Source organism: Watersipora subatra, chromosome 1, assembly GCF_963576615.1.
Source record: "Watersipora subatra chromosome 1, tzWatSuba1.1, whole genome shotgun sequence".
NCBI lineage: Eukaryota > Metazoa > Bryozoa > Gymnolaemata > Cheilostomatida > Watersiporidae > Watersipora > Watersipora subatra.
The window spans coordinates 74750681-74769160 of record NC_088708.1 but is presented as its reverse complement, the minus strand read 5'-3'; the positions used below and the strand labels follow the sequence as shown (position 1 = coordinate 74769160).

Here is an 18480-nt window from a genome sequence, read left to right as displayed (position 1 = left end):
CAGTCAGCAGCGTTGGGTTCAGCGCACTCTGTTGGGTTCAGCAGAACATAAATGAGTTGGTTTCAGCTCCCTCCTGTTGGGTTCAGCAGGTTGTAGCGTTGGTTAAAGCGCAGAGATCTACAGCTAGGAGTTGTCCCCACCCCACTCTTGCGAGTTTTCTTCACCATGAAGAATGTCAGCTTTGTTGCTTGTGCTGAGGTTGCTAGGTAGGTACAACATAGTTTAACTGAGAGTAGTTAGTAAGCACTCTTACATGACAGTGATTCTTTCCTCACGAGTTGTATATAGTTTAGGTAGCTTATTATTTTTCATAATATATTTTCTTTTTCACTTGTAGTATTGATGGAATATTATTCTAACAATAATAGACTACATACTGTACATTGTTATACATTTTAGGGGAGTAAAATCTGTATGCTCTGACAGCAAGATAGCCAAGTCAATGATGTGTGGAGCTACTAAAGTGGCACAAATCGCAAAGTGCATTGGAAATGATTATAATACTCAGGTCATTGCAGAGCTGAAGCTTAAGCCTTTTACTGTAGGCTGTACACACACCAGTACGCAATAGTCTTGCTATAGAGACAATAAATGCGATCCTACAAATGAAGGTCAACAAACGATCTCCAGCCACGAAAATTGACAATAAAGATGAATTGTTGAAACATTGCAAAGTTACAATGGACTATAACAGATTGCACAGTTCCTAAATTTCTTTGCCTGTATAGCGATTGTTCTTATTGTTTATACGACATTAAGTGCTACATCCCACTCACTTTCTGTTCTTCATCAAGTTGAAAGCCCTCATACCAATAAAGCTTTTGAACTCAGGTAAGAAGTTCCTTACCAATGAAATGTGAAGTATTTGCTGGGATTTTTTTTCTGGACAGGTTGAGACCCCTGCCTATGTTCGTCTTGTATTTGTCCAAAAAGTAAACCAAACTCGTACATACGAGCTATGAAAAACCTGACTGCAACAGATTAGCAAAGAATTAACTTTAGCAACCCCTTTATTTATATCGTGAATGAAGCCACAAAATGATGCAAAAAGTACTATACCAAACTGTCGTAAATCACAACGATTCATGTAAACTTTACTCTCCACCAATAAGTTGAAATATGCACAAATGAGTTATAGTAATTAACATTATGACCTCATAGTGTAAACATATATCAATCCATATGGGAATATCTTAAAAACAACAAATCTATGATCCACGCCTCAATGACCAATTAAAACACAAACTGTAAATATCCTAGAATAATAGGGCAGCACTTTTCAGGAAATACAAACAAAATTAAATGGCCCACTCCCAACAAAATGAAAATTAATTTACACATAGAACGCAACGCAGATCTTTTACATAATACAAAGATAACTGTTTATATTGATTTCTACTATATAGGCAAATGAGACATTCGGCGTAATATTTAGCCTAGGATTAAGCATAATGTACATAATACAATATTTAACTTAGGGATACACATGAGCATATATGAAGGTTGGTCAGTTAGCCTTAGTCAGTTGAATTGAGCCCCAGCGCTGAAAGTAACTCGAAGCAACTAGTTCGCATAAGGCATTAATAATAATAGCAAACTGTTTTGAAACAAGATGTCTAAAAGCAATTGATTTTCCCAACATTAAATTATGCATGCAAGCGTATGACGTCTATTATAATAGGCCTGCTTCGCATTCACATGACTAAATGCAAATGAACTTGCTCTCTCACCTAATATATGCCATTTGCTAATTTGAAGAATCTGGCATTTCTTTAACATTAACTAACTTATTGAATAAATAATTGAGAGCGCAATGGCTGTGAATATTATGGTAACTTCAAGGACGCTACTTTGTTAAGCATTTATAGCCAGGAAAGTTTTCTTCTATCCAGGTTTTTAAATCTTTGTTTCTATCTACATGTATATATACTCTGTAATCATACCAACACCACAAGCTCTACCTCATCCTGGGGCTTTAGACGAACTGATACGACAGACTGAGCCTTGATCTCAACATTCGCTTATGATGCTTAGTTGCAATATCACATAAAGAAGAGGCTAAATCTTAAAAACAAAACCGACAAAAATACAAACATTTTGTTACCAAAGAACTGTATGAGCAGTCAATGATGCATCTGCAATATTATTGAGAGCACTGAGATAAAGAAGCCAGGGTTATTCCAATGTTGATGTATGCCCCGAAGTAGAGTTCTCAGAGCTGTCATCTGACACTGAGGAGCTTAAGTTCGTCGAAACAGTGGGACACTCATCATCAGGTAGCTGTATATTGTTTATATATATCACTCTGTTGAACTGCTTCCACCTTCGGAAAAGCTTCACATAAGTTTTGCACTGCACATACATAAAAACTAACCCTCCAGTAAAGCCAATCGCGACCACAACCAGCTTTGTCCAAAATGGCCAATCGAGCTCACCTGGAAGAACAAACATAAGCTTAGTACATGAGCAGTTTGAGCAAATTAGAAGTTGACTAATCTTATAAAACCAGCTGTTGAGTTTATACAACAAGTTTTTGACAGATCTGTCTGTATGTTAACTAAGTGACCTTTGCTGCACCAAAGATATTGCAGAAATAGACTAAATTACAGGGAAACGACCAAATATAAGTGCTTTTACTATTAAAAATTTAAATATTCTCAAGGCATTCATTATTCAAACTTGTACCCATACCTGGCACACTTTTGACATCAATTTCCAAACAGGTAAATAGGCTAGATAGATATATCTGAATGATTTCTGCGATGACTCTAACTAGCTATGCATGCAGCTATGTGGATGACGCAAACATACCATTCTTTATCTCCTCTGTAGTTCGATCAATAAGCACATAGAGAGACCAAATTACGCATGTGATGGCAACAATGTGAAAGGTTACAGAGCATAAGATTTTCCGTGTTTCCACTGATGACATATTCAACTTCTTCCACTGAAACAACAACAATCAGTGTCAGATCCAAAGCAGTTTGCATTTGTGTCAAAGCCATCAATCACTGAACAGAAAAACATTCTATGGCAGCGCATCTAATAATCGTTTTCAAAAGACTTGCTAGTCAGGCTATGATCCCTTAATCTCAATCGATTACAAAAAATAGCCTTTGAAATTTAGAAGATGGATTAGCCTTAGCAGTGATTAATGATGCAGACAGTGATACATAATCTCATTTTATGCCAAATGGCAATGGCGTGAAACTGATTAAGACATAAGAAACGCTCTATACAGCCATTCTCGAAACTAAACTTTTCAGGCTTTTGGGTAGAGCTTGACTAGTGGTAACAAAGGTCTCCAACTACCATAGACACTAATAACATGCAATTTCACAACTGACACAATCATGATGAGATGAGACAGTTTTACATCTTATGTGAAAAAGTAGGCACATTACATACACTGTAAGACCATAACTGATGTGCTTCTCAAGTGGAGGTATTAAAATAGGCACACTTGTTATCAAACCAATAATTTATAAGTTTATAAATTGAAACAGGAAGACTCCTGAGAGACTGAGATCTTTAGACTATGTACAGGGGAGCCCTGCCATACGACATTAATTCGTTCTGGTGTTGAGATCGTAAGGTGAAAGGGTCGCATAGAGTGGGAAAGGAACCCATAGTAATTATTGAATGCAAACATCCCTGGTAAAAAACATCAAAATTTCATACGCATACTGTATATATTAAAAATTAGTAACAAAATAGTATATTATTCTTAGTAACTATAGTTGTTAAGATTGATATGTGACATGGTCTATTCAGGGATCAACTGGATGAGCTCTATCTGAGAAAATTTTTTGAAACATTCCTGGAGGGAATTGGCCATCAGGTTCTTGCGCATGTGAGGAAAGCAAAGTGGTGCAAGGTTCCATTGCTCTTTAACATAGCAATCTTTATTGAACTACCTACTCTCCAGTAACTGGAAGAAATAGGGAAAATAACAACAACATAATATGAAAGAAAATAAGCTAAGGTACATCAACCCACAACACCTACACTCACAATAAAACAACTCAGTCATTCACAAGGCATAAATTTAATATCGGCCAACATTATGCAAGATTTTTCTAGTTGGCGGCACATCTACGGACTGCTAATCGGGACAACTCTGAGCGTTTTTTGTAAACAAAATATAGTCCAGATAAACGCTACCTTTCGGAATGGCTTGACATTGGATGTCATATTAAAAGAATAGCCACATAATTCACACTTCTTGGCATCCCGAGATTTGACCCATCTTTGGAGGCACTTCTGATGTACCCATTTCACGCTGCCACGACAGTCACACGGGCTTATCATTATCTCCGCTTCATCAGATGCACAGTGGCATATCCTGCACATTACCCCTATGGTAATAAACCATACTGACGACTAAGACATCACTAGAATACAATTGGTCAAAGCACCACTACACAACATGAGCTGGAATCATGTGAATGAAATGTAGTACTTCCAAATCTACTCCCATGAGAAACCATAGCGAGCTGACGCATACCTGGCAAGGATGACACCCTTGAGACAGCATCCTCATCCGCCTCCAAGCGTATGCTCACTGTATGACTATCTCCAAATGTTTCAGTCGCGCTCTCTGTGCATGCTCCCTCAGCGACCAAATCTTTTTCCACAATCACCTTTTGAGAAATTGTGTCATCTGTTACCAAAGAAGGGATGTTGGCACAAATGCTGGGTAGTGAGTGACCGAGTGATTTGCTGGGAGGGTCCACCTAAAGCAGCCAATCACATGCATGAAGAGTACTTTTTCAAATTTCAGGCACTAGCTATAACTAACAGTTCAGACACGGTTATAACTAGCAATTTAAGAAACGACTATAACTGGCAATTCAAGCACCGACTATAACTAGCAATTCTTGAACAATGACTATAACTAGCAATTTAAGAAATGACTAACTAGCAATTCAAGCAATAAATATAACTGGTAAATCAGGCGCAGGCATCAAGTACTGGCAATAACTAAAGATACTTTCTAATTTATTATAATTTCACCTTCAAATTTTTGTGAGTTACAAAAATATTGAATAAAATATTGAACCAAAACTACAACAATCTAACTTTGATGTTATCAAGCCAGTTTTCAAAATCAATTTGCCTCACACATGAGATGAGAATCAAATTCCTACCATTACAGATGAAGAAACCCCACCAACCAACAAAAGATGTCTGATGATTTCTAATAGCTTTCAAGACGTTACTGAAGGTACAGTTGCATACATTATTGATTGCATCTGTGCTATGGGGTTGCTATCTCTACTATAATTGCCTGTCAAGCTTGTCTCTTAGAGCTCGGCAATTCACGAGTCTCTTTATAGCAAAAATCCAAAATCTAACAAAGCTTCCAAAGTATGAGCCATAAGCATAAGCAAACATGTTACAAGGTTTAATGCGGACACTTTCTGCAACAGTATTAGCATTATAGGCTGTTACTAACAAGACGTCAACTTGGAAAATAGCTGACAACTCAAATGATGATCGTAAGAATAAGATATGCAGATATTGAAGTTCATCACTGCTTGACAAATGCCATTCAAATAAAAATAAAGCTACTTTTTGATTCATTTGCAAATAACAAAAAGTGTACATATTTACAATGAATACTTGCCGTGTAACTTTTGGCTTTTTTGGCAATCATATGTTTAAGGCACAATCATTCTCAAAAAACCACAAGAAGAGAACCCTGAGTGCGCAAGTTTTAATATTGTAGTGCTATCTTACTCGCTGAGATTAACTGAACTTTCTGTAAATGGCGAATATCATTTCTAAAAAAAAAAGTAATTAATGGAAATGTAAACCAATGATTCTAGGTAGTTCCACTAGACGAGGTAGCTGGAGCTATTATAACAGTCTCTCCAATCAAAGACTAGAAGAATCCTCGCCCGCTGTTTTTAGTTGGGCTACAGCACAATACTCCAAAATGTTTAAAGCTATTATATGTATCGAGAGCCAAGTTCATCACAAACAATGCGTGTTATCAAGGTACAGCAACATCGAGGGCTGTAACTATGCATATTTAGGTGCTCTACTAGAGCATATGAGATCATTGTGATAATTGTATATGCCAAAATAATATATCTAATCACTTTTTTATTTGAATAGTTCTCAAGTGCCCTACTAACCTATTCTAACCGCCTATTCTATTATCTCGAATATACAACAATTTATGAGCATAGTTTGCAAGAAATTTCCTGAAATGTGAAACAAAATGACCATCCTCTTGCAAATAGTCGTCGGGACATGTGAGAAAGAATATGTACAATATTCAAGAACTCCAGCCACTGATATTTGGAATAATGAAAAGAAATGTTCGTGATATGGAATTACTTGAAACATACCCTTTCAATGACTTGATGAAGTCATTGCTAATTTTGCTACCAGGCTTTATCTTTTTTTGATCAGTACAACCACTCTTAGAATATTGTGGCATATTAGACAGCTGTAAGGCTGACAAGAGATTCCAAAGCATAGATTTTAGTATAATAAGAATCCACGGGCACAGCCAAAAATGGTGAATAACTGCCAATAACGGTCAATAGCCGACAAGATTAAGAAATAGACCTTGAGTTCACAACTACCGTAACTGCTGACAGTCTGTCAACTGAAATCTTACTCATTTCACACATGGATGAAATGAGCAACTCTCTTGTTGCCCCCAAGAGAACTAAAATCTGCAGCCATAAAGCATTCCATTTGAGCATTCAATTAGTAATATGCATTTCAACTCATTCATTTACATATTTTTCGTTGAAATTGAAAAAGTTCATTTCCTTGTTTCTCCTCCCCATTTCTGTTCTCTTTTTAACACTTCAGCAAATTACAGAAGTTCTCTTAGTAGATATGCTAGCAAGACTGCACTTTTTTCAAAGGAAAGTTCAATGACACTTCAATCAAAGTTTTCAACCTTTCCCCTTCCTTTCACTGCACCAATATCTCTCTGGCCTGCTCCTCTCTTTCACATCCTTTACCACTTCCACCTCACTTGCCAGGAGCTTTTCACAGCCATCAAATCAAACAAGAGCTGCTTTACTAACAGACCTGTCTGATGTTACCAACAACTTATAAACAAACTGACTATATTGTGCATGGGAGGGGAGACATGGCCTAACATGTATGTACAATGAAGCTAATACTTGCCGTAAATTTGTTAACTAATGTTCCACTTGGGTTTGAGTGACTTGCTATCCAACCAAGCGGATGGCAAGCGACAGGTACCTCACAACCTATATATCGTAAAACCTTCCATTTCAACGCCATGGCGCTGTATTTTTCAAGCCTTCTCTTAGAGTGGCGCGTTATTAGAGGTGACATTCAAATAAACAGTGGCGTTGTATTTTTCAAACACCTGGTCATAATGTTGAGAAAATACATTTAACCCTTTTACGGACGAATCGTATTTCGTCTATATTTTGCACTCTCGTTCAGGTGGTACGACATTAATCCTTTATAATGCAAGAAACTTGCTAACTTACCTCCAACTATCCTATGATTAGTTGGCTAGCAATTAGTTAGCAATTAACCTACGATGATCTTATAGCCTGTCTTGCAAGTTGTTGGAGCTTCCAAGTTCTTTAAAATAGTTCTTTAAATTTGAAGGCATATTTTCATTTTAAAACTATATTTAAAGAATAGAGAAAGCATAATATTATTATGCTTTATTATTTATCTTGAGGTGTTAACTGATGTTCTAAAAAAAGAATCAAGGAGATTGACCCACCAGAAGCTGAGATATAGCCAGCCAAACACAGGTCTACCTAATAACAAATCAGAGGAAAAACCTTTCGAAAATCCCGAGAATTGTGACGTATGAAATCGACTTATTGGACATATGCGGGAGTTGCGCACCCTTACCGCCATTATGTTTACTGATTGTTTTAGGCTACGAGATGTGAAACGCTTTTTGCGATAGTAAATAATTTACAGACTAGCTCTGGTTTCTCAGGAAAACCAAGCAAACATTGTGCGGTAAAGGCAGTTGCCCACAACCCCTTGCCATGATTTTTCAAAACGTAAGAGCAGATTTTGACTATTGTGCCTCAAATTTTAACTCGATCTTCACGGATATGCTCCGAAGATTCTCTGTTCAACGAACGGCGTGTGTATAGTCTATATGCGACATCCGCGATTTGCAGTTTGTTTAGAATAAGAAATGGGAATGTGAATTTTTGTTCATTCATCATTTTTCTACTGTGTACCTACTGCAGCATTCAGTTGATTTGCATGATTATCGTCACTATTAACAGACTGTAAGTTCACTACAGCCATAATTTTAAAAAGAATAATTTGACTGGGCTGCTCTTGCAGTAAGAAAAGAAAACGATAACTTTTGATTTGATTCTTCTATTTGTCTATTATCCTATCTATGATTATTTTTTATGACTAAATTAAAAAATTATTTTTTATGATTAATATAATAATCATAATGCATATTATACAAAATAATAATATAACTGTGTATAGAATAAATGATGTAACTAATATAATTTGTAGAAAATTCCAAATGATAACCGAGATTGATGATTTATTTCATTGATTGCATTTATTAGCTATAAATAAAAAAATCTGAAGAGCGCTAAAGATGAGTCTGAATAAGGAAGCTAAGTGGGAAAAAAAACAAAACTGAGCTGAACTAGCAAGATAGCGAAATATTGCAAAATAATAGATGCGTGTAATTATTTCATGCTAAAACTAATTTACACGTCAGAGGGACTGGTTCGGAATTCTCAGAGCAATGATTGTTAGGCCCAATTTGATTGGTCTATACTTCCAGGGAATAAACCAATTAAAACGCCGTGATTGTTATAGGAGAGCGCATTAGTTGGCTCAATTGACCAATGGCACACAAGTCGATTTCATAAGTCATATATTGATGCTAATATGAGGATTACCAAAAAACTTATGTCTTTTGGCAGACCTGTGTTTGGCTGGCGATATCTCAGCTTCTGGTTGGTCAATCTCCTTGATTCTTTTTTTAGAACATCAGTCAACACCTCAAGATGAATAATGAAGCATAATAATATTATGCTTTCTCTATTCTCTAACAAGGTTGCATAAAAGCTCATTGCACTCATCGATATGTTTGCTACAGTTTGCAGCCAAAACTGGTTTTTAAGTGTAATAGAACAGGAGTTACGAGCGTCGATCCAATGTAAACCGAATTAAGATAACCGCAAGGATGCTATAAAACAATATGCTATAAAACTGAAAATTTATAAGTTATACAATAATAATCTATCAAATGCTACAAATATATATATATATATATATATATATATATATATATATATATGTATATATATATATATATATATTCAAGAGCAAGTGACATAAATGAATCATACTTATAATACATACGGAGATTAAACTTAGCATCTGTGAAACAAAAATATTCATATCGTTTGCTTGGCCAGTTGCAATCTGATTGTTGCTTTCGATGAAACAAACATTTTTTCTGACTGCCCAATACCTTCCGCAATGTCTTTGGATCTCAGCTATTCATCTGCACTGCTGAACTAGTCAATATTAGCATCCAAACAACTTTTTAGCATAGCAAAACTTTTACACGTTGAATTTCGCACAAATGCAACGTGTAAAAGTTTGGCTCGCTAAGCACAACTTTTCACCGGAAAATGGTCGTTCATATACCATCGTAAATTTAAACTATTTTTGTCATACATGATACTGACCCATCTTTCATGACTATTTATATTAAGAAACTTTCGCAGTAAGTTTTTCCTAATCTCGAACTACAATTGTATTAAAATAATGCCGAGAATAAATATTGAGAAGATAACTCAAGACAAAAATATTTTGCACAAAACATCGACGCGCTAGCACAGAGAGCAACCTCTCTGAAGATAGACCAACACGAAAGACAAGGGCTATAAAACATGATCACATCTCTAAAAGGCTGATGCAACTCTTGGCTGCCTAGATGAAACTTCAGTCTATGACTAACTGCTCCTCATTTCAACTTCGCATCAAAAATAATCTTTATAGCATCAAGTCAACCCAAACTAAATAGTGAAGACTGCCCGTCCCTACCTCACTGGTGGTGCTGTGCACCATGTCTAAGGGTTCCGTTATCGTTGATCTCGTAGTGAGACTAGAGTCACTGCTCATAGATGGGTCAATAAGATTTGAGAATTCTGTTATGTTGTCAGCAGAGCCGCTATCTTTGTTGTCCATCCCTCCAGCATTCAGGTTCCTCTTGGTAGCATTAGAGTTCCTACAAAAATGCATTCTAGCCTTAACTACAACTACATTTGTTTTATCGAACTAGAAACCAATTCTGTCCAAGTAAATTTTTTCCGCATGAATATTTTGTGCTCAGTTGAGCCTTTTGAATGTCGAATTATGGTCATTTAACAGACTGGAAAATATTGAACAGAAAACCCAACCAGAGGGTTAGAAAGTAAAGTTCTGTCAGATGAAGCAATTTTTTATTAAGCGCTCACAAAACTGAGACCCAGCAGAAACACACGAGTTCACAAATCATCAATACTACTGGCTGCAGTCACTATGAGAGTACGTAAATATGATATTAATGGCAGGCTACCAGCTTAACTTCTTACGCCTCTCCCATCAACTCTCTCCCATCGACTCTCTCCCATCGACTCTCTCCCATCGACTCTCTCCCATCGACTCTCCCCCATCGACTCTCTCCCATCGACTCTCTCCCATCAACTCAAAAGGCTATATAATTAATTGGCAGGCAGAAATGCGGCGAAAAATGAATGAAGTCGCGAAAGAGTATTTAGCCCATCTCACCAACACAACAATGTAGCCTACGTAATAGAATGGTCTGCTACAGACTTGCAGAGGTGCTGAATATAGGAATCCATCAGTAGCACGGGTGAGGATAGAATGATAATAAGAGAGTGAATCCAACAGGGGAGTTGTTTACTCGTGGCAAAGAATGCCACTAACATGAGTGCTTGCAAGCCTTCACTAGTTTTTCATTTGTTTATAGAATTATCCTTGTAATTGCTGTTTGATGCAAAAAAAAATTATAATTTAGCAGTCGTAAAACATTTAGCAATGAAGATAAAATGAAACCTTTCCAAAAGAAAACAAATATTTAGAGCAATATAAAGTTGGGATTTGGCCTAAACTCAGCCACAGAATGCATAATTACCTTCATATTCACAGAATATAGACTTGAGCGCATCGAGACAATTATATTGCATACAACATGCTTCCATCGTTGCCGAGTACTGTACTGTAGCCACCAGCACATTAGAGTTTACAGCTTGTCTGTACAAACACTCCCGAACTTACAAACAAAATATGTTCCAAATGGCTGTTCGTTAAAGGTTGACTTGCAACAAAATTCACATTACAGTTATTTGGTATCAAAAGATTCACCATGTCTTACTCTGTTGTGTTGTAAGTGCCAAATATGTGGAAATGTGATTACAAGCTCTTATAAGCTCGAAAACGAAAAGCCGCCGTAGATTAGAATCTCTTTATTTCGATGACGTAACCACGAAATTTGGTTATCGTCTTGTCACGTGATGCTCTCACGTGAATTGAAAGGCCAATAAAAAGCTCAATATAAAACTTATCGTAGTACTAGTTTATGACAAACACTTCGGGTTTTACCGAAGACCCCGTATCAAATATAGATGCTCGCTACTTTACAGTTTTGTTTCGGCATTATTCAATCGTCAAGTCGTAATCTGATCATATGACCCAATACTTCGCAAATAATTTTTGCAGCACTTTTCGATTATCACAGGTGACCAACAGGCTCGTCATGATTATCAAACAATGATATGTACTCCTTCGAGCTAAGGTTAAAAAGTTTAGCGATTTTTTACGGTAAGTTATAAGATACCACTGCTAAAAGTGACAGCATTACAAAGACGATAAAACAGACGCGTAAGAACAATAGACATAGTTTTATTGAATGCGTGAAGTATATTTGTGAAAAATTTTCGATGAATAAGGTTGCAAGAAAGTGTAAACAGAAACCATCTCTCACAACTACATCACATTTGAGCCGTTTTGGAAAGGGAGTCCAAACTACAGCAGTCTCGTGTGGCTGCCTTTTTTTGTTCGATTTTGAGCTTTTAAGAGCTTGTAATCACCTTTCCACATATTTTGCACCTACAACACAACAGAGTAAGACATGGTGAATCTTTTCATATCAAATAACGGTAATGTGAATTTTGTTGCAAGTCAATCTTTAAGCGAATTTGTTCGTAAGCTGTGTCAGTTCGTTATTTTGTACGGAGAGTATGTTTCAGTATTATATAAGTATGTTTAAGGCTTGAATAAGTAACCTATATCAGTTTGTATTGCATTTAAAGAACACTAAATAATAATAAAACAATATGCTCTTTAGAGATATGTACAAGTTTCTTTATTATTGCCACTTTCGTTTCAAATGAAATGTCTTGCCTCTTTTTTACACTTCCACTATCCCTAGAAGCCTTTCATTTTTCATCAATTTACCATATTGAATAATGAATGAATGAATTATTAAAGGTTGACTTGCAACGAAATTCACATTACAGTTATTAAGTATCAAAAGATTCACCATGTCTTACTCTGTTGTTTTAAGTGCAAAATATATGGAAAGGTGATTACAAGCTGCTAAGAACTCAATAACGAACAGGTAATCGCACCCATCATGAAACACCGTAAATTGGAATTCCTTTCCAAAACAGCACAAATGGGACGTAGTTGAACAAGATGGCTTGTGTTTACACTTTCATGCAACCTCATTCGTCGAAATATTTTCATAAATATAGGCTGCTTCACGCATTCAAAAACCCATGTCTATTGTCCTTATGCGTTTATTTTATCATCATTGTAGTGCTGTCACTTTGAGCACTGATATCTCAAAACCTACAGAAAAAATTTGTTTAATTTTTTAACTTTAGCTCGAAGGAGTGCATATCATCCTCTGACAAACATGACAAGCCTGTCGGTCATTTGTGATAGTCAAAAAATACTGCAGAAATTGTTTGCACCATTTGGCAGAAAGTATGGGTCACACGATCAGATTAAGACTAGATGATTAGACCAGGCTGAAACGAAACTGTGAATTAGCGAGCATCTATATTTGGTACAGGCTTTCCTGTAAAACCTGAAGTGTTTGTCATAAACTACCACTAAGAGACGAGGCGTTTTATATTGAGCAGTTTTATGGGCCTTTAATTTCACATGATAACATCACATGTCAAAACAATAACCACAATATTTGAGTACGTCATCGAAATAAAGCGATTCCAAACTACGGCGTTTTTGTGATAGCTGCGATTAACTGTTCGCTTTTTAGCTTTTAAGAGCTTGTAATCACATTTCTACATAATAGCAGAGTAAGACATGGTGAACATTTTGAGACCAAATAACTGTAATATGAACTTTGTTGCAAACCTTTGAATGTTAAAATTAAATTGTGCAATATTCAATAATAAAATATTTTAATATTAATATTAAAATATTAAAGTTTTGACGTACACACATCTACCATTTTTCTTTACGAACAATTTTTGACATATTCACAACACCGTTCGTATCTCCCGTTGTTCGTAGTACGGATGTTCGGAAGTAAACTAAACCTAACTTCAGTACATTCGTAAAACAAAAATAATGATGAAATACAGCAAGAGCATTTAAATGCTTGTTTTTGCTTTCAACAATTGCTGGTACTTCTTGACATGTTATGAATATCGGCAAAACCTTGTGGGAATGGGTGATCATTACAGACGGCCCCCTACTTACGAACAAGTTACGTTCCGAACGATTGTTCGTAAGGTGAATTTGTTCGTAAGTTGCTTCAGTGCTATATTTTGTATTATAATTTATGTTTGAGGCCTATATAAGTATATTGAAGGTTTATATAAGTATGTTTAAACCATAACTGTCACGAACAACTTTTATTGTATTTACTAGGTAAATCAGACACGCTGATTCCGATTTTGTACTCCAAATAAAGATTAGTCCACTAACCTTCAAAGTCATTTAGGCTTTTTTAAAGCGTTTCAATATCCGTTTCGAAAACAACACAATCGGCATTACAAGCTCCGCCCATAAATATGTGACGAAACCTAGCTTTTTCAGAAACGGAAGTTAGGAAAGTTTAGTCCGATTTAGAATAATAGAGATGGGTGTCTTAAAACCCATTATTATCTAAATCCAGCCTGTAAAATAATTTCAGTTTTTTATGTAAGGGATATAAACTATTTAAAATTGCTCGCAGCTTGTTACATGACGTTTAAATGGGCTGGACGCCGAGAAAAATGAGCTCAAAAAGCGCGGTTTTATCACGAGCTAGCGTAGTTATCGCGCTTTTTAAATATGCAATGCTAAATAGCTTATCTACCTTTCAGAAAAGACTGATATTATTTTTAAAGCTGGATTTAGATATTAATAAATTTTAAAACACCCGTCTCTATTATTCTAAATCGGTCTAAACATCTCTACGTAACTTCTGTTCCTAAAGAGCTAGGTTACGTCAAGTATTTATGGGCGGAGCTTGTTAGGCCGATCGTGTTGTTTTCGAAACCGATATTAAAACGCTATAAAAAATCCTTTATTACTCTGAAAGTTAGTGGCCTAATCTTTATTTTGATTACAAAATCGGAATCAGCATGTCTGATTTACCTAGTAAATACGATAAAAGTTGTTCGTGGCAGTTATGGTTTAAGGCTTGTATAAGTAACCTGTATTGGTTTGTACTGAAAAAAATATTTAATAAAATGGAGAGAATACTGTGGTGGACGCCGGGCCATGACACTGCATTTTTTATTTATTGTATGTGTTGTCCTTTTTTATTATATCGTTGTTTTAATCGGTATCCTATCACTTATCGTTGTTGTCTTTTTTGTATGTGTTGTCCTTTTATTATATCGTTGTTTCACTCATTATGCTATTGTTATATCTGATATCCCATCATAACACTATCACTTATCATCACTTATATTGTTGTCATACCAGCCACTAGCGGTCCTATTTATTCACCTTGTTAGCCAGTGTTCTTACCGTTAGCCGCAACGGTTGATATTATTGTACATAAAGGAGCGCGCTCAATTAGTTGAGCAGAGCAGATAGCCGTATGCTCCTCGGCTAATGACATTTCCTTCGCTAATAAAAAGCTGAATGAAACTACACGCACTCTCTTCTCTTTATTTATTAGTCTAGATCGTGCCAAGTAAAGGCCGGCAAATTCCTTTACAATACCTACAGTAAAAATAAAAAAGTTCTTTGCACACTGGAGATACGTTCACGCACTTATGCACTGCAACGAACTGGGCAGAGGATGGTGGATGCTGGGTGGTGCTTCTGAGTAGTGCCTCTTTCTGCCGCTAACACGTTGGTAATACCGTCGGTATTAGCGGCGGACATACGCGCAGACCTGTTCGTATGTACCGTTGCTCGTAACTCGAATGTTCGTAAGTAGGGGACCGTCTGTACATGTACGCAACTACAATTTTTGAAAAATAACCATTAGCGCTTTGCACGTTTGTAAAAAGACAAAACTGTTATGAAAGGTACTAAGGTCTATACTGAAATGACAGTTTGTGACGTTTCCAATGTCTTTATCAGTGGACTTCCTTTTTGATATATATTCTCACGTTAGTTAGCTATTCAGACATAAATGGCGAATATTTAGTTGTTTATGTAATAACCACAAATAATAATAATTTCAACAGCAAGTCAAACTTCACTGTACTGCCAGGCCTAGACCCAAATCTTTGGCTATCAATTCTTTCATCTTCTTTAGTCTCTAACCAATTTTCAAACAAAACAGACAAACCTCGACTTATGATCACCTCAACATACAAAGTGTCTAACATAGATCACCTCAACATACAAAGTGTCTAGTATAGCCTACTGTAGGGCATAGAATTGGAGCAAATATTTAAATCTGTACCAGGAAACAACCCTCATCATAAAAGGTTCCAAGTTTCTGAAAACATTACAGTTACATAAATAGAAGTGACAGGGCACAGGAAAATTAAAAACAAAGTGTGTGTGAACAATACAAATAAAAAGTTAAATTCCAGTCACTTTAAACTTTACCAGCTTATGTAAGAGTGAAGTACGCCACTTATCTCATGTACCTCTGAAGCTGTGCATCACCAAGCCTACATTTCTGTATGCATGTATGTCAGTAAGGTAAAGCAACAATAAAACCTTCTGTTATGAACTACTAGGTGAATGTCCGGTGTTGCACAGTTGATAAAAAAGTTTTTGTATAGCAAGTTTATTTTTTAATTGGCTAAGCTTCTTTACCCAATGAAGTTGAGTAACTTAAGCTAGTATTTACTAAATTTGCTAAATATTTACTATAATAAGAGCCATTATTATAACTCGAGCTAGCGTTAGAAAAAATATTGCGCCATGATCTCTCACTCAGTCATGATCTTAAATGAAGTGGGAGTATTTTAGCCAATCGGCAGTAAAGAGCGGTAGGCATAAAAGTATGATGTGCACAAGTATTCCATTATATGGCAATGTGGCCACTTGATCAAGTGGTTCGCCACGCCTGCCGGCAAACCTACAGATTCTGAGTTCAAATCCAGCGCGAAATGCATTTTTCGTTCCAAAACTTGATCGCTATAACTGGACACACTAAACGCAGGCCAACAAACAGACAAACACTGACAATTGACAAACACATATATAGATTACTTCAGTTGTATATATGATTTTGTTTTTGCACATTTAGTTTCTTACGTAGTTTTATCTGAAGCCTTCGCTTTAATGGTATTTAACCCTCTCACCCCTGATGCCAACTATTTCGGGAGAAGTTGTTCACACTTGGGCCTGAAGCCAACACTTTCGGGACACTTTCTGAGTAACTTTATTGATACTCCTTTTGTGTTTATCGTTTTTTTATAACTTTATTTCGAAAGATAACAGTCTGAGGCATGTTTTGATACCAGAAATGTAGTTGGATAAAAGCATTTTACTAGGCAAATCCTGTGATAGATTTCAAACTTCAACTCTGGAGGTCGCCATATTGAATGCGTTTGCCGAAAGACAACGGCTAAATCTTACAATCTAACGTAATAATTAGTTCAGGTGAAGAATTTAGCAGTGACAGTGATCTACAACAACACTATGACCGTTTATTAGTAGCACAAAGTGGGTTTCAATTGCACAACGTCAAAATTACTAAATTGTTATAACTTTTAAATTTTTCGAAGAAAAAAATTTTACTTGACAAATCTTTTCACAATTTTAGTTGATAAAAACGATACATTATAATAGTTTTGTACTCCAGTTGTTTGCATCTCGTGTTTATTATTATAACTGCAATAAATGTTGTCCTTATAGAATGTAAATATGATATATAGACCTTATATACCAATTGATTGAACAATGGAACGGAAACTACATTATGCCATAATATTGCGTATAGGCTCATAATTTCAGTTCTATTGGTTAGAACTCCAATTTTTTTTTGCAACTTGATGATAACACCTTTTCTTGTCATCCTAATATGTTACTGAAGTGTTATCAACCAAAAAGCTGACTGGTAGTAGCAGCCAAACTTAGACTTTTCGATTTCCAAAAAATGTATCGATTTGAATCTTATCAATAACATCCTATATAGATTAACCTAATGTGTATATATTAGTATCAAAATGTAGCTAAGAATGTTACCAACAAGTTACAAAAAAACTATTTTCATTTATCTTGAACGCAGCTTTATTTATGCTCAATCTAACACACCTCACTTTATTAAATATTGAGTGTGAAAAATTAATTAGGCCAGGGGGGCACTCAACTGGAAAATAATTAGGGCTGAAAGGGTTAAAATTAACTGCAGTATTTGTTAAGGAGTTATCCTACATCAGAGTTTTTGGGCTGTAGAGCAAATTGAATCGATCAGTGTATTCTTACAATGAGACTTGCTCCTACGTGTAGCCTATTGACTTTATCATAATAAGAAAACCTTGGAATTATTTAATATTGTGTGTAAAGGGTCGAAGGTAATTACATGAAAATATTCAGCACATGGAATACAGCCATACTTCGACATACGAGCTTAATGCGTTCCGAGACTGAGCTCGTATGTCAATTTACTGTACAATTTATTTATATATAGAACAATTAAATATATATTGATTGGTTTCCATACTCTAAAAAATGCAAACAAAACACTCAAAACAAGATATTGTAAAAGAAAGAACATGTTGCTTACTGTCCATACTTACCACATGCTTTCAAAAAGCAACAAATAAAAAATAATGCAAGGAAATGTGATTAATTAAAATGTATGTAAAATTAAATAGGCTTACGTACATCCAATAGCAGCTAACGCTAGCATTTGCCAGAGAGGGAGATATAAGTTATCCTTTATTACAACAGTTGACTTTGATAAATTTGGATTTTATCAAAGTCTTACAAGACAAACTTAGAAGGAAACCTAAAAGCAAACTTTCATTTTCAACTTAACGTAATTAAAATTTCTTCGGCGTTCATAGTTTGAAGTTT

The 18480-nt window shown here is 35.8% G+C and overlaps 1 protein-coding gene across 1 annotated transcript in view; it reads right to left on the bottom strand.

Annotated features, from left to right (window-relative positions):
• Positions 1-992: 992 nt before the first annotated feature.
• Positions 993-18480, bottom strand: part of LOC137387502 (E3 ubiquitin-protein ligase MARCHF8-like) — a 35669-nt gene continuing 18181 nt past the window's right edge. The window contains exons 3-7 of the mRNA XM_068073979.1: positions 10066-10249; positions 4508-4736; positions 4165-4358; positions 2812-2947; positions 993-2435 (exon numbers count right to left, since the gene is read on the bottom strand). Coding sequence (XP_067930080.1) covers positions 2176-2435; positions 2812-2947; positions 4165-4358; positions 4508-4736; positions 10066-10209 — 963 coding nt within the window. The 5' untranslated portion in view covers positions 10210-10249 and the 3' untranslated portion in view covers positions 993-2175. The remainder of the gene's footprint in view (positions 2436-2811; positions 2948-4164; positions 4359-4507; positions 4737-10065; positions 10250-18480) is intronic.